Source organism: Athene noctua, chromosome 4, assembly GCF_965140245.1.
Source record: "Athene noctua chromosome 4, bAthNoc1.hap1.1, whole genome shotgun sequence".
Lineage (NCBI taxonomy): Eukaryota > Metazoa > Chordata > Aves > Strigiformes > Strigidae > Athene > Athene noctua.
The window spans coordinates 73193541-73219495 of NC_134040.1; the positions used below are offsets into that span (position 1 = coordinate 73193541).

At 39.0% G+C, this 25955-nt stretch overlaps 1 protein-coding gene across 4 annotated transcripts in view; it reads left to right on the forward strand.

Annotated features, from left to right (window-relative positions):
- CLCN3 (chloride voltage-gated channel 3) overlaps positions 1-25955 on the forward strand; it is a 74201-nt gene that overhangs the window by 25183 nt on the left and 23063 nt on the right. For 2 of the 4 annotated variants that reach the window (XM_074905758.1, XM_074905760.1), the window contains exons 1-5: positions 6075-6277; positions 18809-18966; positions 22269-22368; positions 24735-24922; positions 25583-25705. In XM_074905758.1, coding sequence (XP_074761859.1) covers positions 6196-6277; positions 18809-18966; positions 22269-22368; positions 24735-24922; positions 25583-25705 — 651 coding nt within the window. In that variant the 5' untranslated portion in view covers positions 6075-6195. Of the gene's footprint in view, positions 1-6074; positions 6278-18808; positions 18967-22268; positions 22369-24734; positions 24923-25582; positions 25706-25955 lie in introns of those variants that run through there. The other 2 variants (XM_074905757.1, XM_074905759.1) reach the window with 1 other exon arrangement.

A 25955-nucleotide genomic window follows, 5' to 3' on the forward strand; every position in this document is an offset into this window, starting at 1 on the left:
TAAAATGCAAATAGAAAAAAAATCTTGTTGTGTATTACTGCTAACTGCATTCCTCTGGGGTTTTTTGACTCCAGCTTTGTTTAAACCCCATCTGCCTTGAACTATTCAACAGCATATGCTATAAATTTGTTTTCTTCTACTTTTACATTATATTTGGTCTAAAATTTTTCCTGTCATTTTCTGTCTCTCTTACTGAGGCTTTTGGTGAGGTGGCAATGGAAACAACCTAATGGAATCTTCTGTATATAACCTGGTACAGAGCTGGAAGGCTTTTGCTAACACCACTGTGATCAAGTACATAGTTCTATATAATTCTGAGGAACTAATGAAGTTTGGAATTCTGTAATTTAAGATTTATTTTTTTTTTTTACCTGTGTATTAATTTGAAGCTATATATAACTGAACTTTTCTTCCCTCTTTTTGTCTTTTTTTTTTTTTTTTCCTGTGATTGCATCTTTGAGTTAGTTCATTCTGGACCATGTCCGAGTACCGGAACTGTGAGAAGGGTGTTTGTCCTTCTTTTACCATTTTTAGTGTTCCCACTGCTGTCTCTGTGTGGCCCAGATAAGAAAGCTGTATGATTTTATGCAGAATGAACAAAGTCAGACTGAAGGGGCTGCAAAAATCAGTAAAATGAGACAAGTTAAGTATGAGAAGTCAAGCTGGTAGAGGGATTAGACCTGGGCTTAATTTGGCCACATTGACTGAGAAAAGGGTAAATGAAAGAAGAAATTAGAAAAAAAGGAAAGAGAATAAAGCTGGAAAGAAAATTAATAAAGAAGAATGGGATGCAGTAAGTTTTGAGACATTTTGTGTATCCTTTTGGCACCCTCTTGTAAATGGATGCTTTCATGCCCAACCTTCAGCTGAGGGTGCATACAAGTTAAATTCTTTTCAGAATGGTTGGAGATGGTAGCTGCTTTGAGGAGTGCTCTATTATGTAGCATTTTTTTAAAAGAACATTATCTTCCAGTTCTGCTGAAGGAGAAGCTTTAGTTTTGAATAATAATGGGAAAGAAAATGTCAGTCACCAAAATCTTTTGCGTCAGTCGCACTAACATTTGTAATTATCAGAAACACTTTTGGCATCTCTTGTTACTTTAATGAAATTGTTCAGCATCCCCAGTCTTATATTTGGAATTTCGTAAAAGATACGATTTTAATTTTCATTAAATGCTGCAATGAAATTACATAGTCTGTTACCAAAGTAAACCAAGTAATTGAGGAAATTGAGAGAACACGTTTGGTTTATATGTAACAAGGTGCTTGGCTGTCTTCCTTAAATGTAGCTTGCTTTTTAATATGAAATGGTGAAATAGTGCTTCAGAATTAAGTTTTCCCCTCCAGCTTTGGGTAAGCAGGTCATCATACCTCTGTGATACTCCCCTTTGTTTCACCGGCCTTGTTCAGTCACCTCAAAACACCTTTCCCTTGGGTGTATGTCATTTGTTAAACCTCTGACTTGTTCTTATATTTTCAGATACTTTATCTTGAATGTATTCCTTCTGTCCCTAAAAAAAAGGGAAAAAGATAAGGTGTGGAGGGGGGATTAAGGTATCTTTCTTAATTCTTGGTATGCTTTAAAGGTGTGTCACCTGTATACAGGATGATATTTCTGGAACAAAGGATTTAAAGCCCTTTTCTGCCAAGACAGATACGTCCTGAGTGATGATTAGCAACAGTATGTGCCTGTTGAGAACAATGGGATCACTCAGATGTGGGATGGAGGATTTCTGGGATTGAGGCCTTAGTCTATAATTACTGTGATGAAATCTCCTTGAAAGTAAGCTGTGGTACAGACCTGCTGTTTACATATGAACTGTTCTGGCTAAACTGACCATTTTAAGGGGTTCTCAGTCATTGGAAATAAGGCTATCATAACACTAACTTTAGGCCTTACAAGAAGTGTTCATAATGTTATGTACTCCATAGTACCCAAAATACCTAGTTAACTAGAGACACCATTTCACTAACTACAATTTTGGAATTTGCTGAACTTCACAATGGAAATAACTGGCATACTCTTTTGAATATAAAATTATCAGTTAATCAGACACTATTTCAGACCAGGTAGAAAAAGGGTAATTTGGAAAGATTAAATTGTATAGACTTTTAGATATTAAGAAAAAGACTGTTTCTGTGTCTCTTGCTTAAGAAAACCTCACCTTTTGTGGTGTTGTAGGAAAGGGAATACACACAGTGGTAGTGGTGTGAGGACAATGAGGACACAAGCTGCTGGTAACTGAGAAGGGAAAATGACTGTTCTGTTTTTTAAGAATAGACAAAGGACTGTTTGGCAGCCAGTCTATAAGTGGTGACCTTGAATGAGCTGTTACAGTTTAATATTAGGTAAACTCTTGAAATTTTATGTAGCAAAAGTGAAGTTGTATCTGTTTTATACTGTAGACTTCTTGTCATTACTTTTCCTTGTATCTAAACTTCATCAGATATGCCCTCCAACTAGTTACAACCTTCATCTTTTCCAGCTTGGACTGAATTTTAGACTTGTGTAGAAATTTTGCATGTGCTTTAGGCAAACAAGTTAGCTATGTCTTTGCTGTGACCAAATTTTATTATCAGTTCTAAGACATACCAGGCCTTCGGTAACCACATCAGACGCTTAAACTAGCAGTGACCTTCCAGACTGTGTTAATACAAGTCCTTTATATGCTTTATTTCATATTCTCTAAAATATGGAGTTGAATTGATAGTGTTGTCTCCTATAATTGAAATATAATAAATGAACTAACAGTTCACACTTAAAGGTAAAAAAGAATACATAATAAAATTAATTCCTTTGTGTCCTGTGTGAATGAAACTGAAGGTGAGCCTTGGTGCTGTAGGCATGCGGTATTCTCAATTTAGCTGGGTATGAATAGACTAATTTTACTGGGACCCCTCAGTTATGTAAATTGTGTGTTTGTGTATACATCACGTATGTACAAGATGCATTACAGTGTTATACTGAAGCGGTATGTCTAATGACTTGCATATCCATTTTCTGCTCTTGAGAGCATAGTCTGACAAAAATGAATCTCTGCGTCTGAAATTGAGTTGACCCTGAAAACTGAATCGAGTGCACCCTCAGTAAATTTGTAAATGACCCCAAGTTGGGTGGGAGTGTTGATCTGCTCGAGGGTAGGGAGGCTCTGCAGAGAGACCTGGACAGGCTGGAGCCATGGGCTGAGCCCAGCTGGAGGAGTTTCACTAAAGCCAAATGCCGGGGGCTGCCCTTGGGCCACAACAACCCCCAGCAGCGCTACAGGCTTGGGGAGGAGTGGCTGGAGAGCTGCCAGTCAGAGAGGGGCCTGGGGGTGCTGATTGACAGCCGGCTGAACAGGAGCCAGCAGTGTGCCCAGGTGGCCAAGAAGGCCAATGGCATCCTGGCTTGTGTCAGCAATAGCGTGGCCAGCAGGGACAGGGAAGGGATCTGAGCCCTGTACTCGGCACTGGTGAGGCCGCCCCTCGATTCCTGTGTTCAGTTTTGGGCCCCTCACTCCAAAAAGGACATTGAATGACTCGAGCGTGTCCAGAGAAGGGCAACGGAGCTGGTGCAGGGTCTGGAGCACAGGTCGTAGGAGGAGCGGCTGAGGGAACTGGGGGTGTTTAGTCTGGAGAAGAGGAGGCTGAGGGGAGACCTCATCGCCCTCTACAGCTACCTGAGAGGAGGTTGCAGAGAGCTGGGGATGAGCCTCTTTAACCAAGGAACAAGGGATAGGACAAGAGGTAATGGCCTCAAGTTGCACCAGGGAAGGTTTAGACTGGATATTAGGAAGCATTTCTTTGCAGAAGGGGTTGTTAGGTGTTGGAATGGGCTGCCCAGGTCAGTGGTGGAGTCCCCATCCCTGGAGGTGTTTAAGAGGTGGGCTGACACAGTGCTTAGGGATATGGTGTAGTTGGGAACTGTCAGTGTGAGGTTAATGGTTGGACTAGGTGATCTTCAAGGTATTTTCTAACCTTGATGATTCTGTGATTCTGTGAAGTGGTAGTGTAGTTAATGTATGACACATTTTACTGAAGCAGAACACTTAAAAAAACAAATTAGGAAAATAGTCCAGGGAACAATACTTTCATATCATCTGCTGGAGGGGAAGAAAAGGAAAAACAATATGCATATCTGTATTTCATCACAACTGAACTGACTATGGAAATCTCGTGTAAAATAGTTTTCTTATCAGTAATTGCAAGAAAGGACCAGTATAAGATCACACAGTAAACATAATCACAGAATGTTGTGGGCTGGAAGGGACCACCTTCCACTAGACAAGGTTGCTCTAAACCCTGTCCAACCTGGCCTTGAACACTTCCACAGAGGGGGCAGCCACAGCTTCTCAGGGCAACCTGTTCCAGTGGCTCACTGCCCTCACAGTGAAGAATTTCTTCCTTATATCTAATGTAAATTTACCCTCTTTCAGTTTAAAGCTGTTACCCCTCATCCTATCACTACACTCCCTGATAAAAGAGTCCTTCCCCATCTTTCCTATAAGCCTTCTTTAAGTATTGAAAAGCTGCAATAAGGTCTCCTCAGAGCCTTCTCTTCTCCAGGCTGAACAACCCCAACTCTCTCAGCCTGTCCTCACAGGGGAGGTGCTCCAGCCCCCTGATCATCTTCATCTATGTCATTCTTATATTGGGAGCCCCAGAGCTGGACACAGCACTGCAGGTGGGGTCTCATGAGAATGGAGTAGAGGGGCAGAATCCCCTCCCTCGACCTCCTGCCCACACTTCTCTTGATGCAGCCCAGGACACAGTTGGCGTTCTGGGCTGTGAGCGCACATTGCTGGCTCACAGTCAGTTTTCCATCCACTAACACCCCCAAGTCCTTCTCCGCAGGGCTGCTCTCAATCCGCTCATCACCCAGCCTGTATTTGTGCTTGGGATTGCCTTTACCAAGATAGGCAATATATGGATACAATATATAATAACATCTGTTTCAAATGCAAGCAACTATGTAGTCAGTTTAAGATTTCCTGTCTTTAGATCCTGGTTATTTGAAGTGCTTGTGTATTGCCAAAGCTGTAACAGTCACTGTTTGATGATGTAGCCCATGAACGCCTTGGTTAGCATTCGTGTGGGTTGTTGCCTATTTTGAGTCTGTGACTTTTAAGACTCTTGGAGCATTTTGTCAATGTGTAGAGAAATGCAAGCGTAAGTATAGGCTTATGTTTACTATGTTGGCTTCCCTCCACCCTGCCCCAAGCTTTTCAGTATGAATATGGATGTTACGCAGTTGTAATATCAGAATAATAATCGCAGGAAACTGGGAGACACTAGGCCATTTTAGTTAGATATATAATTAAATTATTCCTTTAATGGTTTTGATTATCTATGTTAAAATCTGACATTCGGTGCTGTAGAGTTGAAATTCCTACAACGTCATTGGGGGGGTGGAGGTGAAAGTGTTAACCGCATGAGCTACCCCCGCGGAGCGGAGCTCTTGGCTTTTAGTACCTTACATTGTTCTTTATCGGTGGTAATTATTTTTCGTGTTTGAAAAGGGTAAATAAAATTGCTGGGAGACAGCCGCGCCCCCCCGGTAATACATGAATTTTCCCTTCCAAATGAAATGCGATTGTGTTTATGTGGTCTCTGCTGGCGTGGCTCCAGAAAGGTGAACGAAATGAGTGCAGGTATTTTTTTTAATCCCCCCCCCCCCGGGTTTGCCTTCTTAGCTGGGCCGGCAGCCCCACCGTTCACTTGTTGAAAAGGCTGGCAGTTTTTTGGCAGCCTCACGCGTGCGAGTGGGCTTCTTGCGTGGTTCGTCCGTGTGCCCCCGGGACGCCTCCCCCCGCCACCGGGGCCGGCGGGGGCTGTGTGCCGCGGCCCCGGCGGGGAGCGCCTCTCCCGCGAGTGGCGGGCGGCCCCCTCGCCTCTTCTCCCTGCCGGCGATTCAGGACGTGGCGCCGTTTCCCGGCGGGGACGAAAGGCGCGGCGGTGGCGCCCGGCGGCAGCGTCCCCCGCGGGGCGGGCGGTGCAGGTAGCGGGGCCGCGCCCGGGCCGCCCCGCGGGGCCGCGCCCGCCGCCCGCCCCGCGCTGACATCAGCGGCGGGGCCGAGCCCCGCTCCTGCGCCGAGGCGGCGGCGGCGCGCAGGCCGGATCCTGGTCAAACATGGCAGCGTCCCCCGCGGCCGCCCTGGCGTGAGAAATGCCGCGGCCCTCCTGAGCCGGCAGACGGGCTTCGGGTCGCTCACCCCCATGGACGTCTCCTCCGATCCGTATCTGCCCTACGATGGGGGGGGCGGCGACGGCATTCCGCTCCGGGAGCTGCATAAACGAGGTACGCCGAATGGACGGACGAGTTACTTGCTCGCGTACCTGTGTGTGCGGGACCGCCGTTGGGGTGTGAAGCAGAGGTGTAAAGGCTCGCGAATTATCGCATCGCTTTGTTTTGCCGGCCTGATGCCGTTTGTGGGAGGAGAATTCAGTTCTGGCTGCTTCCCGTGCTGTCAGTGATTGTTTTCTCTGTGGGCAGATTAGTCCTGCTTCACATCTCATCGCCTTGTGACTCCATCTTCGATATGTGGCAGTCTTTCCTTTCTCTCTCTCTCTTTTTTTTTTTTTTTTTTTTTTTTTTCCTTTAAATCGATAAAACCATCTCGTGCACAGAAAAACCCCAAACTGTGGTTGTGACTGACCATGACCGAATTGGCAGGTTTATTAAATAAGCTATTTCCATGCCTTTCACTAACTTGAATAGGAACAGTGTGTGTCTGGCTTTGAAGTTTCCGTACGTGCTTTTAGACTTGACTCTTTGTTGACGTCTTTGATATGCGAATGAAAAGCTATACAGTTACAATTTGTCAGTTAAGCCAGTATTGATGAGCGCTTAAGAAACTGGAGCTTTGTGGTAGGTTCTTCATACTGTTGCTTGCAAGGAAGCAGATTTAAAAAGAAAACAGTGTTATCAATGTTTGGGGAAAAGAAATCCTCTTTTGAGCTTGCCTTTTTCTTCTTGCTGCAAATTTAAAAGCAGAATACGTTCTGTAAACATTTAGTTTTGTAATGAGAGAAGTTGTGGTAGGGAGTTGTAGTAAATTAAAATTATGCCTTCAAATTCTGAGGATATTTTTTTTTTCTTGGTTGGATTTGATGGCTACGCTTTGGTGTTTAAAAATAGTAAATGTGGTAAATTCTTTAGATTTGTTTGGGTCGGTTAATCTAAAATTAGAAAGTTACCAACATTTATGGCAGCTGGTGATGACATTAGAGAGGAGTTAGGCTGAGAATAAAGATATGATTTACATATTAATTTTTTTTTCTCTCCATCTTAATATATTGTTTCACCTTTCCTTCTTATTTCTAGAAATAAATTAGATCACACTTTTTATGATCATCTATCTGTGTTTTAGTAGTTTATATAAAGGGTTATTTGTTGTCTTTTTATGATTCTTAAAATTTTCAGCATACATTAAGAATATTAACAAGTTCCAATATGGTTTCTTTTAAGACAAACTTTTTCTCTACACATATCACTATTATGTATCAGGTGCTGGATAATTCTCTAAGTCAGATTTTAGAATCACTTCTGAGAAATTGAGGATGGTATTTTCTTAGAACATATGCAAGGTGTGAATTGGACGTCTTAGGAGTGCGTATAAATACCTGAAGGGAAAGAAGACAGAGCCAGGCTCTTTTCGGTGGTACCCAGTGACAGGACCAGAGGCAATGGGCACAAACTGAAACACACAATGTTCCCTTTGAAGATCAGGAAACAGGTTTTTTGTGGGGTGACTGAGCACTGGAACAGGTTGCCCAGAGACATTGTGAGATCTCCTTCCTTGGATATACGTGAAAGGTGTCTGGACATGGTCCTGGGCAACCAGCTGTAGGTGGCCCTGCTTGAACATGGGGGTGGACTAGGTGAGAGGTCTCTTCCAACCTCAGTCTGTGAGTTTAGATTTGTAGGTAGACTGTTAAGATGAAAACTGCAGAACAGCCCTAATATTATACTTTCAAACACTGGAAATTATAGCTAGACATTGAAACGTGTTCAGCTGTTTTCTCCTGGAAATCACCAGGTTTTAGTTGATTTTCACAGTAAAAATAGACATTTGCAGTGCAGAATGGTGTCTGGCACATTGGAGTGTTGCTATTAAACATACAGTTTACAAACACTGTAATGAAAATAGTCTAGGGTTCAACTAGGTGTTCCCATTGTGGTGACACTGCTAGGAGCAGCAAGAGAATTTCCAGTGACGACTTGTCACTTTTTGCAGTTTTGTTGGATCCAGTTAGGGCTTGTACTTTCTGTATTCTAATACTGTATTTCAGAACCAGTGTTTTCGCTGCTTCTTGGGTTTTCTTTAACGAGATTAGATTTAAAAAAACCCAAAACAACAACAAACCCTATACAGTATTACCATAATCGCTTGCAAATCTTAATTTGTCAAATGCCTATGACTCATAAAAAAATTGAGTCTCCAGACCAGTTTGTTCCAGAGATTTCATCAAAATTTGTGGGTATTTCCTCCTGATTTACAATACCACAGTTATCTGTTATTGTCATCTAGCTATCAAAATGAGGCTTAAAATGCTAACAGCAAAACCAGAAATTTAAAGTAAATTCTTGGCATGTCTTCATTATCTGAGAGTCTAGACGAGGATACTACCAAGATTTTTTTTCTTCTCACGTAGATTTCAGAGCTTTGTAATAACAAGCTAAGAGAAAATGTATAAAGATATTTTGAGAAAACAAGCTTAATTGTAAAGCCAGTGGAATTTTCTCCCTTATTCACATACTGACAGCTCTTCTGTCCTGCAGAGTAATGTTCACGACAAGCAAAACTGCTTTGTAACATCAAAGCATTTGTTGCGCTAATTGACTGCAGTGGCTCACCCAAAGTGGCTGTACCTCAGCAATGATGAAATGACTGTTTAAATCGTTAAGGGTCTTCGAGGTTTAATTAACGGCCTTTACTCATGTTCAGTGAGATAAAATGCAAAGAATTATAATACATTATTATTAAAAGCCTGACCCGTTGGTTTGCATTAAGAAGATGTTTTATTTTTCTTCAGTGCAAATATGCTGTGAAACATCAAATAGAAAGATTTTAAGATATGTATTTATTAATTGTGTTTAATGATGAGTAATCAATGTTAATCTCTTCGAAAAGAATACAGATATTATTGAATAATACTTATCAGAGGTTCCTTTAACTTGCTTCTGAGACTTCTCTTTATGTGGTACTAAATCTATCATTCCAGATGTCCTTATCCTCCCTGATAAACGGAAAATAAACTGCAGGAACACAGTTCACTTCTAGTCATTTCTCTGGTAACTAAAAGGGTTAAAAGTACTACTTATTTGCTCAAAAAAGGTATTAAAGTCCTGATTTAGGATTATATATATATCATAAGTAACTGATGTATACTTTTTAATATTTTTTTTTTTTTTTTTTTACATAATAAGCCATATGCTGGAATATATGTTGTGTAAATAAATGGTGTTGCTCAGTTCTTTGCCTTTGGATTTATTTTTGCATCATTTTTGCTAGCTGGACCCTTTTGAATGTTCCAGATTATCAGTATCTTGCTTGTTTTCCAGCTATTCACAGACATGCTCACACTCTGATTTTTGCCCCCTCTCCCCCCCTCCCGCTTTTTTTCCTAAACAAGCATTAATTTTACCATTCTTTAAAATGAGATCTGAGCAATAGCAGTACATGTACAGTGGCTAGGCTACCAGTAGCAAAACTTGAGCTTCAGCAAGCATGAGGGTTAAGTCTCTTTTCTTTGTTACATATACATAAGCACGTTTTAGGTTTTTAGGAGTCCTCAAGCAAAATTAGTGAAACTCTGTTCCACTAATAATCTGCGATTGAGTCAGTAGTCAGGAGATGGGAAAATTATGTACATAAAGAGCATGCTACATTTACTGATGACTTAGTTCTAGTAAACCTGATTTTTTTTTTGAGAAACAGAATAACTCACAGTTTCATTTATTGTGCATCAATCACTACTGCATGTAGGTGCAACTCCTATTGCTTAGACTGTGCTATTAACCATAACATTAGAGCAACCTCGCTGCCACCCCCAGCTTTACCTGTTATAAGCTATGGGGCAGAGGATATTGAATAATGTCCTAGGAGGAGTTTGAGTCACATGCATACCGAACCAGTTCAGATCTTCAAAGTGGTAAAAGTTATACTTTTGTGTTTTAGGCTGCATTTCTGCTTATGGGCCTCTTATATTTAAGAATTAATAATAAATCAAAAGCCAATAGTCTGAAATTCCTGGTGTGGCCTTTGAAGTAAATGCGTGTGAAAGTTGTGTACACATGCTCAGAGCTAGAGTTTGACCCTGAAATTTATTGGTAGCAGAGGAAGAGTAAGAAAATTAAGTTTTAGACTAATGATAGATTCACAACAGAGAATGTGATCAGGATGCTTATAGTTGTCTAACATTGAGTGCTTTGAGAAAAGAAACTACTTGGAGAAACTCAACAGGGTTACAGCACTGAATTTCTGCTTCACTTTGTTTTAAGGTTCATAGTATCAGCAGCAGATAAGGATTTTCAATTATGTTTAGCATGTTTGACTTCAGTGATTAACAGAAAATACTGCAAGACATAACTACAGTTCTTTGTAGGTAGTTACAGGTTATCTGCATGTGCTGTATGACTTACAGGGCTCTCTATTAGGCATGCATGTCTAAATTTTGGAAACCATTTTGAGATGTACCATTATCTGAGATATTGGAGAGCTAATGAACAAACCAAGATTATGCCCTCCTCAGGCCTGAACATGGCCTAATTGGGATAATCATATTAGCAGAATTATTATTTTTGTTGCATCCTGTCTTTACCCTCCAAACCAACATATAAGTAAGTAGCTCTTACGTACATGCAGAAGCAGCAATGCTTAGAAATCTGATTATCTAAATTTCTGTTGTTCCGGCTCTTATTGCCGGCTATTGTCAGATGATAGATTACTTGCCTTCTGTTATGTTTGCCTTATCTAACTTTATGTATCTTTATACCTTTTATTTTTCTCATCTCCTTCCTGCACTGCTCATCTTAGATATAAGTTGTAAATTCAGTAGTGTGGGCATCCCTATAACTCTTCACTTGCATATCTGAAGTCCCTATTAATTATAGACATAACTAAATAAATATAGTCTCCTGCCTTTAAGACTACACGAAAATAAATCTGTAATAATAAAGCAATTTTTTCTGCTGCTGCATCATAGAAACAGAAGTGTTTCTTCCACCTAAAGGAAAAAGCTGAAGCTGTTTATGTTCTTTTTTTAAAAAAAATATGGTGTACACATTGAACTATTGTTCTGCTTTGCCTCCTTGTCAGATTCCTGTGCATTTGCAGAGGATTCAAGTCTTCAAAAGTCTTGGTTTAACTCTGAGGTGCTACTATTGAACTTTCATTTAACTCCTAACTTTTTTAAAGGTTATTTTTAAACCCAGATTTTTTTTTGTTGGTCAAAAAATGAAGAGGAGGGGATTATCACTCAGTACTTTGTTAAATCATTTTACTACTTTTTCCTGTTTTTCAAAGCTTGTTTGAGTCTTCCTGTTTCCCACCTATCAGATTTGTTTCCAGATTATTTTTTTCAGTTCATGTTCAGTTTTGTCATTTTTGTATGCATTTTGATTGTAATGCAGAGGCCAATTTGTGCTTGTAAGCCTTTGATGCAGTTTAGAAGAGCCAACTGAAGAGACAGGCTGAAACTTAGTAGTTACACACAGAGGGAAATGTGTTGCTTGATTACAAAAGACTTCAAAATCATTAATCATCAACAGTAGCAAATGATAGCACTCTGGCTTGGCATGCTGTGCTTCTGATTCTGAAATTTAAAAATTACTTCTAGCCAGTAAAAGACAATAGTGCTTAATTACTCTTCTTGAGTAATATAAATAAACCGAGAACTGTTTCTTTTTTTTTTTTCTTTTTTTTTTTAAATTAAAAGCCTCATATTTTGAGGTCTGAATATGGAGACAGGAAGAAGCTGAGGCACCAACACATATCTTGTGCGTGCAAATCCTCTTTCTTACAAGTGTAATTGATCCTTACGGTGTGCGTTGCTTTCAGGGTGCTTCACTGCCTCCATTCCCCTTGCCGCCTAATACCCAAGGACACACGGGTGAAGCAAAGCCTTGGATTAGTATCTGGCCTCCAGAAAGCTACAGCCCCTACTGATTTTAACACTCAGCAGGTTTGGATGATCGTGACAGGGAGAGCTTATTCCTGTCTTTGGTGTAAACTACTTAGCTTCATTTTCACTCACAGAGGCTACATTTTTTTTTTTTTCCCTTCCTTTCACGCTGCTCAGAATAGCACAAATGAAACACGTTGCACTGCTGTCAGCCAGAAGGATGGCTGCTGAGGGGAATACTTGTAGTGGTACAGAGTCTGGAAAAAGGGATGTGTGAGCAGCAGCAAACTAGTGTATTCTTGCTGTAAGTTAGCAACTATGTAGCTTGTAGAGAAATACCTTTGAGAAATTGGGTCCTATTATTGCTCTGCCATTGACTCCAATGTTGACATTGTTTATCTGTTGTTGTGTTCACAACTCTGAAATGTTTCTAAACATAGCCACCTTTGGGAGTTTTGAGCTCCGTGAAATGGATATTACTGCGTAGTGTCTGGATATTAATATTTATATAGAAGTTTTGATTTTTTTCCAGCAGAAAGCCATAATTAAAATCTTAACAAGACCCCAAGGGTGCATTTATATATTTCATATAACTAGTCTGACAGTTTGTTGCCGTGGAAGGGGGTGAACTTGCTTGTCATTTCCCATCTCTTCTCTCATTTCTTGCTCTTGCACTGGCTCTGTTTCTTGTCTGACAGCACAGAAGCTTAATTCCAATTATGCGTAAAGGCAGAAATTTTTTTTGCTACTTTTGTTTGCTTAGTTGGATTAGCGTGTTTGCTTGGTTTACTGTACAGTCAGATCCAAGGGTGACAGAGCTGATCCAAGGGTGAGAGTGGGAGGGCGTGACCAAGAATAGCAAGGGAGAAATAGGGGCATAAGAACTCTTATTTGGGTGGCAGCAGTCTGTTCAATCAGCTCAGCCTTACTGTGTAGTTATGTCCTGAGAGATATGTCTCATTTCATAATATGAAGCCGATACATGCTCAGTTTGAGATAAAACGGTCTGTTTTGTGATGTGCGTTCAGAAGATGTACAGCATATAGAAGGGGTCTTTATAATAAAATTACAGTCCCTTCTTAACTCTGCTAGCCACCCTCTTGAGCCTATTCATGTCTCAGTTCTGTACCTTGTTCTCTATGGAGACTGTAGCTGTGTGGATTTGTTCTCTAGGTGATATTTGGGTAATTGTTCAGATCATCACGTGGTGGAGAACCACATAAGAATGTATCATGCACTGTTTGATTACCCAGGATGCAGCATTTGTCTTAAATCTTGATGCTTCTCATGATTTTTATGAGAAAAGAAGGAACACTGCACACAAGGAAAGACTCAGGAAGGATTGGTGAACAGTTATGCGGGAATTGGGAGCATCAAGTATGTTGCAAAAACCCCTTTCTTGTGTGAAAATGTATTTAGATAACTGTGAAGTGCTAGCTCCTTTATTTCTTTAACTCTTGGTGCTTTAAGTGTACTTTCAGTGCGGTTTTTAAATCGTAGAGTGTGGAAACTGGAACCCACTGCTTCCGAGGAAGAGAGAACACCAAGAAGAAATGAGAACCCAGGTCCACAGGTTCTTTATTTCTTCATACCAGGGAAGGATAGCAGCACCCCAAAGATCTCTGTGATCTATTGGGTTCCTTCACTGGGCACTTGTTCTGAGAGATCATTCAAGTGAAAAAAACAACAGTGTATGAATCTCGATAACTCACGTTTTGACTTGTTAGTGTTTTAAAATGTTTTCTTGTGAAAATTTTTGAACTGTACTGGCCTGGTTATAGCTAGGATAGTTAATTTTCTCCCTCGTAGCTGGTACAGTGCTGTGTTTTGGATTTAGTATGAGAATAGTTTTGATAACACACCAATGTTTTAGTTGTTGCTGAGTGGTGCTTATAGGAAGTCAAGGATTTTTCAGTTTCCCATGCTCTGCCAGCGAGCAGGTGCACAAGAAGCTGGGAGGGAGCATGGCCAGGACAGGTGACCCAAATAAGCCAAAGGGCTATTCCATACCATAGGATGTCATGCCCAGTATGTGAACTGGGGGGAGCTGGTCGGGAGGGGTGGGTCACGGCTCGGGCATCGGTCAGCAGGTGGTGAGCAACTGCGTTGTGCATCACTTGTCTTTTCTTGGGTTTTATTTCTCTTTCTCTTTTTAATTATGTTCCCTTTCATTACTATTATTATTATATTTTATTATTATCATTGTTATGATAATATTTTAGTTATTAAACTGTTCTTATCTTGACCCATGAGTTTTACTTCTTTTTCCCAATTCTTCTCCCTCATCCCACTGGGAGCAGGGAAGAGTGTGAGCAAACAGCTACATAGTGCTTAGTTGCTTAGTTGTAATAAGTCAACTTTTTGTCATGTTTAACATAGTTCCAACATGAATCAAGATTGAAAAATACTTGCATGAGGCACATATATACAATATGAAAAGAGATATTCCTTGCCTCAGGGGAGACAAGGCAAGGAGGATTCTGTAATGTATAAAAGAACTTGAGTAAGTGTAGCAAAATATTAGTTCTGTAATTTCTTTGCTCCTGCTTTATGTCAGGCAGGACTAGCTAAGCAAAGCAGGAGGTTGGATCAGTGTTGGGAGCCAACAGCCATTCAGTGTAACTTCATGTTCAGAGGGAGATGACAAGAGCAGTATGGTAAGGACTGCTTCTTCTGTCAGGCATAGTGTCCTCTCAAGTGATTTTGGATTGTATTTTTTTCATTCTCATTTAAAAAACCCAAACAAACAAAACCCCCATTTATTCAGAGATGGGAGGGGTTTTTTTATGGTGTTGGAATCTACTTATCTTATTCCAGTTTTGTCCCTCCAGCGTTTTGTTGTTGTTGGTTTTGCTGTACTTCATGCTAGTCAGGTGTCCCAAAGTACAGTGTTTGGCTGTTAACCTTAATGCTTATTACAGGTTTTTTGCTTTCAACATGATGCAATATTCTTTATTAGGTTTTTGGTTTGTGGGTTTTTTTTGTGTTTTGTTTTGGTTTTTTTTTACCAAGTCCTCTTGAAGCAGTTCTTCAGCACTACCTGAGCTGATTGCTGAGAAGAGATTATGATGCTTTTACTGTCTAGAATCTTGCTGTCTGCAAGCTTGCAGTCTGTGATTGCAGAAACTTGCTAGTTATGTGTTGAGAATATGGGACTGTTAAAGATGCTATTGGAGAAGAGTGTGCTAATAAAGGAATGCTGGCTACCTTAGTTTTGCAGAGTATGGAAGGATTGTGTTGAATTTGCTTTGTAAGGATTCCTGTGAGTTGTATTGAGCCTCTGAGAGGATCAGTATATTACTATTTGCCTCCCTGTAGTAAGGTGGGCTAGTTTGGAATAACAGTAATAATAAAAGTTCTGCCTGTCACTTTTACCATCTGCTTCCCTGTCTAATAAAGCCTTAAGCAAACTCATACATAACAAAAAGCAGGCTTTACTTTCTTTACAGCTGCAGAATGGCTCAGGGTGTACATAGGGCAAATGGAGGTGTTCTCTTATAGCTAGAGGCTGTACCTGTATATCTTGTTTGCTAAGTGCTCGTTTGGATGTTTAAGACTAAGGCTGCTTGGATTTTGATGAAAAGCACTTGCATTGACTTGTATCCTGAGAGTCTTGAAACTTGAGGACTGTGGAAAAGGGGGAGGAAAGAAGGGGAAATACATTCTGAACATTGGGAATGTCCAGAAGGCTGCATTTGCTAAATGCTACAGTTGATCAGGGGATCAGGTAAGTTCCTGCTTGGAGGTTAGAATGTTGTAATGAAAGGTCTATATTAGGGTAAGGGTTTTAACAAAATCTATTGAGTTGAAAATAAATTTAATAATGCTGTGATGAAACTAGCAATAAATGATGAAAATTTGCACATGTTTGTGTTGGTGAGAATCATTATAATCATAGCTGGAAGGAGCATCTTACTGCATGAAATGCTAGAGAAGGAAGAGAAGAAAGGGAAGCAGAAGTTTGGAAAATTGCTGAGTATTGATAAAGGTATATTTCTCTAAATTTGCCTTTAGAACAGCTATATGCTGCAAAAATCATAGTACTCACTGGAGTATGTCCTCTTCCACTGTTGTCAGACATATGTCTTAGAGATCATTAGATTTTTACAGTTGTCCCCTTCATGGGCAGAGCTCTATAGGGCAGCCTTTCTATCACACACGAATGCAGGGTATCACTGCTGCCTGTTTTTCACTTGATTCCAGATTATAGCTACTAAACTGCAGCAAGGCATTCATGGCAGCTCTGTATTCAACAGAACCACCTCTTCAGCTTCACATCTTGTTCTGTGTTTTCTCCCCATTGTACAGTAGTCATTTATATTCCAGTATTTGGTGTGCCAGTGAATGCTGGCAAAGTAGGAACCTGACAGAGTTTGGGTGAGATTTTTATTGTATCCAGGCAATGACCATTCTTTTTAGTCCACTCCCAAGTTCTGCTTGGGATCTGGAGCAGAGAGTATGGCACCATCCCTGATGGTTTCCCTGGACAGAATTCTGATTCAGCACCTTGTGATATGCATAAAATCATCTGTTACTGTTTGTGATACATTTATAACTCTCAACTCTCCTTTGCCTTGTGTGGCATAGGATTGCATGCTCCCTGTAGCTTGATATTGCTTCATATATAGCAGGACATAAAACCAACTCCCCTGGGGCAAAGGCAAGCTTTTGCCCTACCATGGTCACTCAGGTTCAGGAAGCTGCTTGATCACATTATAACTTTGTAGGAGATTAATAATTAAACTGTGACTGAACTTAATTTATATCCCCTTGCTTTGTGAAGGAGGTTAATTTCATGTAAAAATAATATTTTAATAATATATTCTGGTTTTCTTTTAACTTTGAGAGCCAAACTAATCATCACAGTGTGAATTTTGTTACTACCTCTTTCATGAGATCGGTTTGCCCTTTCAGCTAGCCAGACGTGTATCTTAAGACTTCCTTTCTAGTTATGAGAATTGGAAATGGCAAGAAAATTGAATCCCTTATCCTAAAGCAAGGTTTTCACAATCACCTCTATTAGCAAATCAGATTTAATTTGTTGTTGTTACCCTTTTATTAATGGAAGCATAGGTAATGCTTCTTTACATCTGCCTTAAGAGAGACTAGCAGCAGCTTTGGGAAGAGATTTAGAGGACTTAGCTATGGTGAATAGATAAGGGAGAATTTAATATGGCATAGACTGGGGAAGAAAACAGTATTGAGAATGATAGAAGCCAGACTAGCATGAGAGAATGGTGTTGGAATTGTTGAGGAGTTGTCTCCTGTATTTGCATTCTCTTCTTTTAAGATTATTTTTTTTTAAAAAGGAACCTTTTTCTAGAATTTTATAGGAGACATAAATGGGACCTCTCAAGCAGTAGGTGGCTGAGGCACACCTTTGCATCTGAGTATAATGTCAGGTGTCACGCTACTTCTGCTAGATCTCAGACTTCACAAATTTAAGGGGTAAAGGCACATTTTACCTGTGTATAAATCTAATTGTTAGTTGTCGGTGAGAGCTGTGGCTGGTGAACTTGGCATTTATAGCATTTGGAAGTTTATAGGTAGGCCCTTTGAAGACCTTTTGGTTTTATTTTTTTATAAGTTAGAAACTTCTGCTGACAACACCAAGAAGCTGAGCATGCAATTAAAAAAAAAAAACCAAGAAAGCCCAACTCAGAAAACACCCACCTGCCTAACCATCCCAGTATCGGCCTGTAAAATGAGTTCTAGTGCCTGTCTGAACTGATAGAAGTCTTGGCCAACTTGGGTCTACATCTTTAAGGGTAGAGATTATTATGGTATGCGTTGGCCATACTGGTTTGTTCTTAGTCAAACAATTAAGAATAATCACTCTAGAACTCATTGTTTATATTAACCTCATTATAAATGTTCCCTTTATAGCAATTACTGTTGCAGAAGCATATTTGTGTTGGTGGGCAAACGGTGGCCATACTATATTTAGGCAGCCATCCAGCAGAAAATTATACTTGGGGTCTGTAAATACACTACAGGAACACAAAAAAGCCAAGATATTATGGAATTGATGACATTTTCAAAGTAAAAATATTTTAAAATGAAAACTTTCTTGATCACTTGTAAAGAAAAATTCTCAGTACCACTGTTGCCCTTCTTACTCTGATCACTGAAAAATACTATTGGGGATGTTGCTATGCAAGCTTATTGTGAAGGAACTAGCTAGTGATGACAAATTAGAAGACATTATGCAGTAATTGCAAGTTTTCATGCCTGAAGGCTGTTGTGTGAGTTACCTGCAATAAAGAAAACTAAAAAAAAAAAAAAAAAGTATTTGCTTGGCTTTCTGCTACTTTAATAAACTGGTTTTGTTTTCTTACAGTCAGATTTTTCTCTGATAGTTCCTAAACTGAAATAAACTTCAAGTTAAATGTGTGATGAAGCTGTTAGTTCTTTCCACTTTGTTCTTTTGAAGTTCCTCTGGAGTCTGCACACAGAACAACAATTTGATTAGTACATATTTAACCAATGGAAATACAAAGTCACTAGCGTGCAAATCTGACCTACAGATGAGTGACAGAAAAATATAGTGACATGCAACATTGAGAGACCTAAATGAAGTAAAATATGCATATTGTGGGAAGTGTTTTAATTACTTATTCAGAATTTTTGTATGTCATAGTGTTATGAATATTAGAATACTTTATTTCAGAATTAATTCAATCCTGTCCTTTCTCTGCTGCAGGAACTCATTATACAATGACAAATGGAGGAAGTATCAACAGTTCAACACATTTACTGGATCTTCTGGATGAACCAATTCCTGGAGTGGGAACATACGATGACTTCCATACCATTGACTGGGTTCGAGAGAAATGCAAAGACAGAGAAAGGCATAGACGGGTACTTGAGATAGATAACAATACTTGGGAAATATTTTTTGTTGGATGTTGGAATTAAGGTCTGATCTAGTAACACATACAGATATGTGCATACTTCAAATCTGTAAGGAGTTACATCAGTTAGAACTACTTGAATGCTATTAAAAAAGCACTGTTGCCTTAGGCAGTGGAGCTAAATCCAGCTGGCGGCTGATCACTAGTGGTGTTCCTCAGGGCTCGGTGTTGGGGCCATTTCTGTTCAACATCTTTATTGATGATGTTGTAAGGACATAGAGTGTATCATCAGATGACACCAAGTTAAGCGGGAGTGTCGATCTGCATGAGGATAGGGAGGCTCTACAGAGAGACTTGGATAGATTGGATTGGTGGCCAATCTTAACGGGATGAGTTTCAACAAGGCCAAGTGCCAGGTCCTGCACTTGGGCCACAACAACCCCCTGCATGGCTACAGGCTCGGGGAGGTGTGGCTGGAGCTGTCTGGAAGAGAAGGATCTGGGGGTTCTAATTGACAAGCAGCTGAACATGAGCCAGCAGTGTGCCCAGGTCGCCAAGAAAGCCAACGGCATCCTGGCTTGTATTAGAAATAGTGTGACCAGCAGAAGTAGGGAGGTGACAGTCCCCCTGTATTCTGCATTGGTGAGGCCACACCTGGAGTATTGTGTCCAGTTTTGGGCACCTCAATACGAGAGAGATATCGAGGTGCTGGAGTGAGTGCAGAGGAGGGCAACGAAGCTGGTGAAGGGCCTGGAGAACAAATCCTATGAGGAGCGATTGAAGGAGCTGGGGCTGTTCAGTTTGAGGAAGAGAAGGCTGAGGGGAGACCTCATCACTCTCTACAGCTACCTGAAAGGACACTGTAGAGAGGTTGGCGCTGGTCTCTTCTCACAGGTGATCAGTGACAAAACAAGAGGGAATGGCTTTAAACTGCAACAGGGAAGGTTCAGACTGACATTAGGAAAAAATTTTTCACAGAAAGAGTGGTCAGACAGTGGAATAGGCTGCCCAGGGAGGTGATGGAGTCACCATCCCTGGATGTGTTTAAGGGTCATTTAGATGAGAGGTTGGGGGATATGGTGTAGGGGACAAGTTTGTAGAGTAGGGCTGATGGTTGGACTTGATCCCAAGGGTCTTTTCCAACCTGAATGATTCTATGATACCTTCAGTCCTGCAACAGTATTATAACTTGGAAAGGAAACAGGAATTTAGTAGAGTGGGAATAGTTCCCCGTCACCCACATGCCTGCATGCTGATATAGTTAATGCTGTTTTCCAGTGTACATATATTTGTAATAGTATAATAGTGCTTATGGCAGTACTTGGACAGAAAAGTGAGCACTGATGTATTTATACTGACACGAGTGTGTCTGTGCTACTGCTATGCAGTGCTGCAGTTGTTTGGATTAAGGAAAGTGAAAATTCTCTTATCTAGAACACTTAGTGTATATATGCTTTAATAAAAAAGTGGTCTCAATATGTATGGTAAATGTCCTTTCCACTCTCCCATCACAGAACTTGCTTTTTTTCTCTTTTGATTTCTTCAGAAGATCTTAAAAAGTTCAGGCCACTTACTTTTATCAGTGTGCTCTGGAACAAGTTCTTTAATGAAATAGACTCAAGTTGTATTAGTCAGTAACACTGGATACTGTCATTCATGTAATAGACTTGTTTAATAGAATTTTAGGAGGAAATACGCTATTTAGAGCCTTACTGCAAACTTTGGGATGCTTACATTAATCTTTAAACCAGAATGGATTTGGAGATGTGATTTCTCCTAAAATATTTTTAACTGATCAAAATGAATAGTTACAAATGAATTGTAGTTCTGTGGAGGGATCGGAGAGAGGTTCCTTCATGTAGTGTTCCTTCATGTAGGTTCCTCCTGTACTGTTACTCTGCTTTCTTTGAAAACACCATTTTTACCTTTCCTGAAGCAAATGTACGATGTATATGCTGATTTACTTTGACATGGTTCAAAAAAAATAAAACTTACACTAGTTTAAAAACCACACAATTGCACTACCCGGTACATTTTTTTTTAAAGAAAAGAGATCCTTGGATCTGAGAACACATACCTTGTTTGAATGCTTTTAATGAAAAGAAAGAAGGTGTTTTCCATGTAATACTTGATTTAATAATTTCATGTCTCAGCAGCAATTAACACGCCATCTCTCCACTGCAGATGTGGAGGTTAATGTCTAGTGGATATGCCACGGTGTGGAATGCTGGGCCTGACCAAATGCTGGCAAGGCAGATCACACCTGGAAACAGGTTATCTAGTGTGAAGTCTCACAGCTGTTACTAATTTTAATGTCCTAGACCAGAAAAGTCAGACAATACAGTTCACAGTCTGTACTCACAGCACTACTGTGAAATTTCTAAATATGCTCTGAATGATAGGAGACTCTCTGGCCATGCAATCAAAGATGTAGAAAGAAGAAGGAATGAGTACTAGTTAATGGTAGTTTTGAAAGACATGCTACTGTAGAAACAACTTTTTTATTAAAGGTTGGAGAATCTCACAAATATAGAGGAAACTATAAAATATATTTATTTGCTTTAAGGGCGCTAGTTTTTTCTACATTTCCTTGTCTAGTGTTGTACTTTCTTGTTTTTTTTTTCTTGCTGTTTGTTGCACATACTTTCTCCTTTCTTTTACAGTATGAAAAAATCAGAATAATAGGATCCAGTTTACATAATGAAGGTTTAATCATAAAACAATTTACGCACAAATTTCAGCTAAGTGCACAAAATAAATAAGGCTAAAATAAGAATTGCTATTTTTTCAGTATGATACCTTTAGATGTCATTAGTTTGCCTAGAAGTATTGTAGGGTAGTTATCTAGTTTTTGGTTTTGTTTTATTTGTGTGGTTTTTAGTCTAAAGATAAAAGAAGTATGTTTATATTTGAAATAGAAGTTTAGGAATTTGAATTGTGTGGAATAGCTTATTAGTAGCACACGAACAGTTTATTTGAGGTTCAACAAAAAATAAGATTTAAGGGGAGAAATAATTTTACAATTACATGTTTTAGATGTGTATCGTAGAAAGTATCCATTTATCCTAATAATGCATTGCCTTGGTTTTAGTTCTTTAAATTAAGCAGATTTACTTTTCCTCTGCCAGTTGTTTGATGTTTGAATAACAAAGTTGCTTTATCTATGTAAAGCATTGAATACAAGGAGAATGCTTGTAGTTTAAACAGAGGGTATATTTACTTGCAGCTTGCATTGTGCAATTCGTATGTCGTACTTCTATTCATATTATGGAAATACGTAGAAGTATACATAATGATTTCTCTTTGCAGATTAACAGCAAGAAAAAAGAATCAGCATGGGAGATGACAAAAAGTTTGTACGATGCATGGTCAGGATGGCTAGTAGTCACACTAACTGGTTTGGCATCAGGTAAATTAAAAAAAGGATTTCTTTCTTACATATATCAGCAAGTATAGTTATTGTGCTTTTCATTTGTGTGTTATCCACCAACCTGGATTGGAGCTGGTTCGGACATAATTCCGTGAGGGAAGGAAAAGGTTTGACTATCTTGATTTACAGGCTTTAGCATTTTGAGGGAGGATTTACTAATCAAATGAAAACCAAAACCTTCACTGCATTTAGTGAGAGTTTCTCAGGGTTATTGAACTTCCACCTACTAAACTATCAGTGTTCTTTGATCCTGTAATTGAGATTGGTGTTTTCCCTTTCTGTTAAATTTTTCTGTATTCCTATAGGATTTCTTGTGGAAGTCTGTTAATTGATTGTGCTAGGTGTTTTTTCTCCTATGAATTTGTTGTGTGGTTTTTGTTTTGTTTTGTTTTGTTTTTTCCCCCCTAAGAACTTTACTGAATCTGTTAGTTTATTCCGTATGGACCAAAAAGTAGCTCTGGTATAGGTGTGATTTTGGTAAACACGCTTCCTTGCAAAGCATAAGTTTATAGATGAGCAAAGACTAGCTATGTTTATGTCATACTTTTCTAGAGGCTGTTACACAGAAAATACTAGCTTTAACAGGTGGAGTTTTTTGGCCTCTACTTCAACTCTTATCTTTTCTTTTTTAGGATTTTAGGATTAGTTTTGCAGCTAAAATCATCTGATAGTTTGTAGCCCCACTGTTGTGCAGTTCTGCTTTCTATCAGCATAATTTGGAGTGACCAAAATGTGCAGGAGTGAGAAGTCACAAATTTTGTGGCCAGTTTCTCTGAAAAAGTATTTCAAACAGAGATCTTGGATTAAATGCTATTAAAATTGGATTAGTTGCTGAGTATGGCTATGCCTGTTAAGAAGGCATGGTAACTGTATAATTACTACTTAGATATATACATAATCACTTTCACAAATCACATATAAATTAATATATATGCAAAAATTTGTAGCATGTTTATATACTTATGAATGTACAAACTGGGAGTGTATAATTACTGGCAATTGCTTGTGATAATTTGGGTGGGAATGTGCAGTGTTGTGTTTCCACCCTGAAATCTGCTATGTATATTTAAATTGCTTGACTATGTTTCTGAGCAACAAAGCGGGCAAATTCTGGCCGTGAACATTCCTAGGTTTTTTCAGTTTCAGTTGCTTTCTGTTGTATGTGTCTAGTGAAGCTTAAATGCTACAGTTTCAGTCATGGGGAGATCTTATGTTTATATATTTTGATTAATTTGGTTGAACTTTTGTTCTACTGAAATACTGACTTTGACTTTGGCTGGCCCAGGATCTCAAACTGAGAGTCTGTCAGATAAGTAAATATAAATTAGTAAATCGGAGGTAATTCTCTATTACCAATTTACACAAGTAAATTGTGGCTTTTTACTGGACAGGTAGTTCTAGTATATATACTAGATATACTGTATTCTAGTATACATTCTATATTATTCTATAGTATATATTCTATATTCTGTACTATATTCTAGTATATATTTTAATACCTTAAAAATAGTAAATTATAACTAATAAACAGTTACATATATTCACAAAAAGACTGACTTTAGAAGTAGTTTTTCAGTATACTGCTACCAGAAAAATTATTTTGCTTTTGTAAAATAAAGGGGGGGGTTTCATTATATTTTTAAATCCTTTGAAGCAATTTCCTAAGTAATGCCTATTTTTTGAGGACTCCTCAGCAAGCTTTCTTCATGTAGTTACAACGCAGAATCCCTCTTACACTTTGAGTTTGTGAACTGCTTAGTATCTATACTGTTTGTTACCTGCAGTAGGAATTTCACATGATTACTATGTTACAGAATTCAGTAATTTTGTATATGGATCACATGAATGTCATCGATGTTTATTTGGTGTTTTATTTATGTTGTTCTAAGACTGTTGTTGGCAAGGTAAAAATTATTTTGGCCAGATACGCTGTTCTGTACAAAACATAGTAGAACAAGTCATGAGTTCTCTGAGGCATGGAAAGGTAGTTCTATCAGAATATCTATTGTCTTTTTCATCACAAAAATGTATCAGTCCTTTTTTGATTCTTAACTCCTTAGTTTCAGTGAACTGTTGGAGAACTGTGGCATAGGGAGGGAAACAAAAGTTAAAAAAAAAGATGCATTTCACTTGGGAAATATACAAGGCACTAGATTCTTCAATAAATACAAATCTTACCATATTGCAAATAGTGTGTATTCCTGAAAATCTGTAATATTTGAAATATCTATTTCTTTAGGTTTTCTATAATTCCCATTTACATCAATTAATACCAGCACATTTCTTCATTTTATCTGTGTGTGCTATTTACCAGAATAGTAATACAAAACTCTTTCTACAAACAGGGGCATTGGCAGGATTAATAGACATTGCTGCTGACTGGATGACTGACTTAAAGGAAGGCATTTGCCTTAGTGCTTTGTGGTTTAACCATGAGCAGTGTTGCTGGGGTTCAAATGAAACCACATTTGAAGAGAGAGATAAATGTCCACAGTGGAAAACATGGGCAGAACTAATAATTGGGCAAGCAGAAGTAAGTATATACCCATTCTTTGATGGTCTTGCTCAACAGCTCAACTGAACATGGGAAGAAAATAATGGTCTTAAGGTACTAAACATGGATTTGGATTGTACTGTCTGCTCTGTTTTTCAGCATTTGAATTGATTGGTAGGTTATAATGTAATAAATGTGCATTTCATGCACTGCTAGGGGGCTTGGACTGTTGCAGGTGCTATGAAGTTATGAGAATATAGAACTGTTACTAACACTAGACTGTCTATTATTGATCCTAGCTATACATAGAAAAATAAAAATTAAATTTGTTGATAGATTGGTTTTATTTTTTCTCCCACAAAATTTTTTAAATAAAGATTTACTTAGTATTCAGTAGATTTTAGCAGCTAACAGCTATAAAAAAAAATTCCTGTGCTATGTTTATTTTTCCTTTTTAAGACAAAGTGTTGGAACACTTCCTACCTTGTATAACCTAGACTTTGCTGATGTGCAGGTGTCATGACTTTATGGTTTTCAAATAAAACTCTCTTTCTTGGCTTGGTAATAATTAGTGTCCCTCAAAATGTGTGCATAAATGTAGTTGCAGCAAGAGTACTTCTGGGTTATTTTAAGTAGTGATTTTGCTCCTGCGTCAAATTTGTATTCTGACATTTTTTTGTGTCTCATTTTTGCTTTTAGGGTCCAGGTTCATACATAATGAACTACATAATGTACATTTTCTGGGCTTTGAGCTTTGCCTTCTTAGCAGTTTCCCTGGTGAAGGTATTTGCTCCCTATGCCTGCGGCTCAGGAATACCTGAGGTGAGGTCTAACTAATACATACATTATAGATGTTTTATATTAATGTGAAAATTCCTGCTGCTTTACAGGGTTGGGGGAGGGCAAGAAGGAGTGCCCTGTGATTTTGATGAAATACATTAATACAAGTATTCAAATTGAAATAATGTAATTGTACTAATTGTTGCTGAGAAAAATACCCCAAATTTCAGAGCATCTCCTGAATTTGTAAATTTTGCTGCACACTTGTGGCTGGACTACTTTCTAAGGAAGC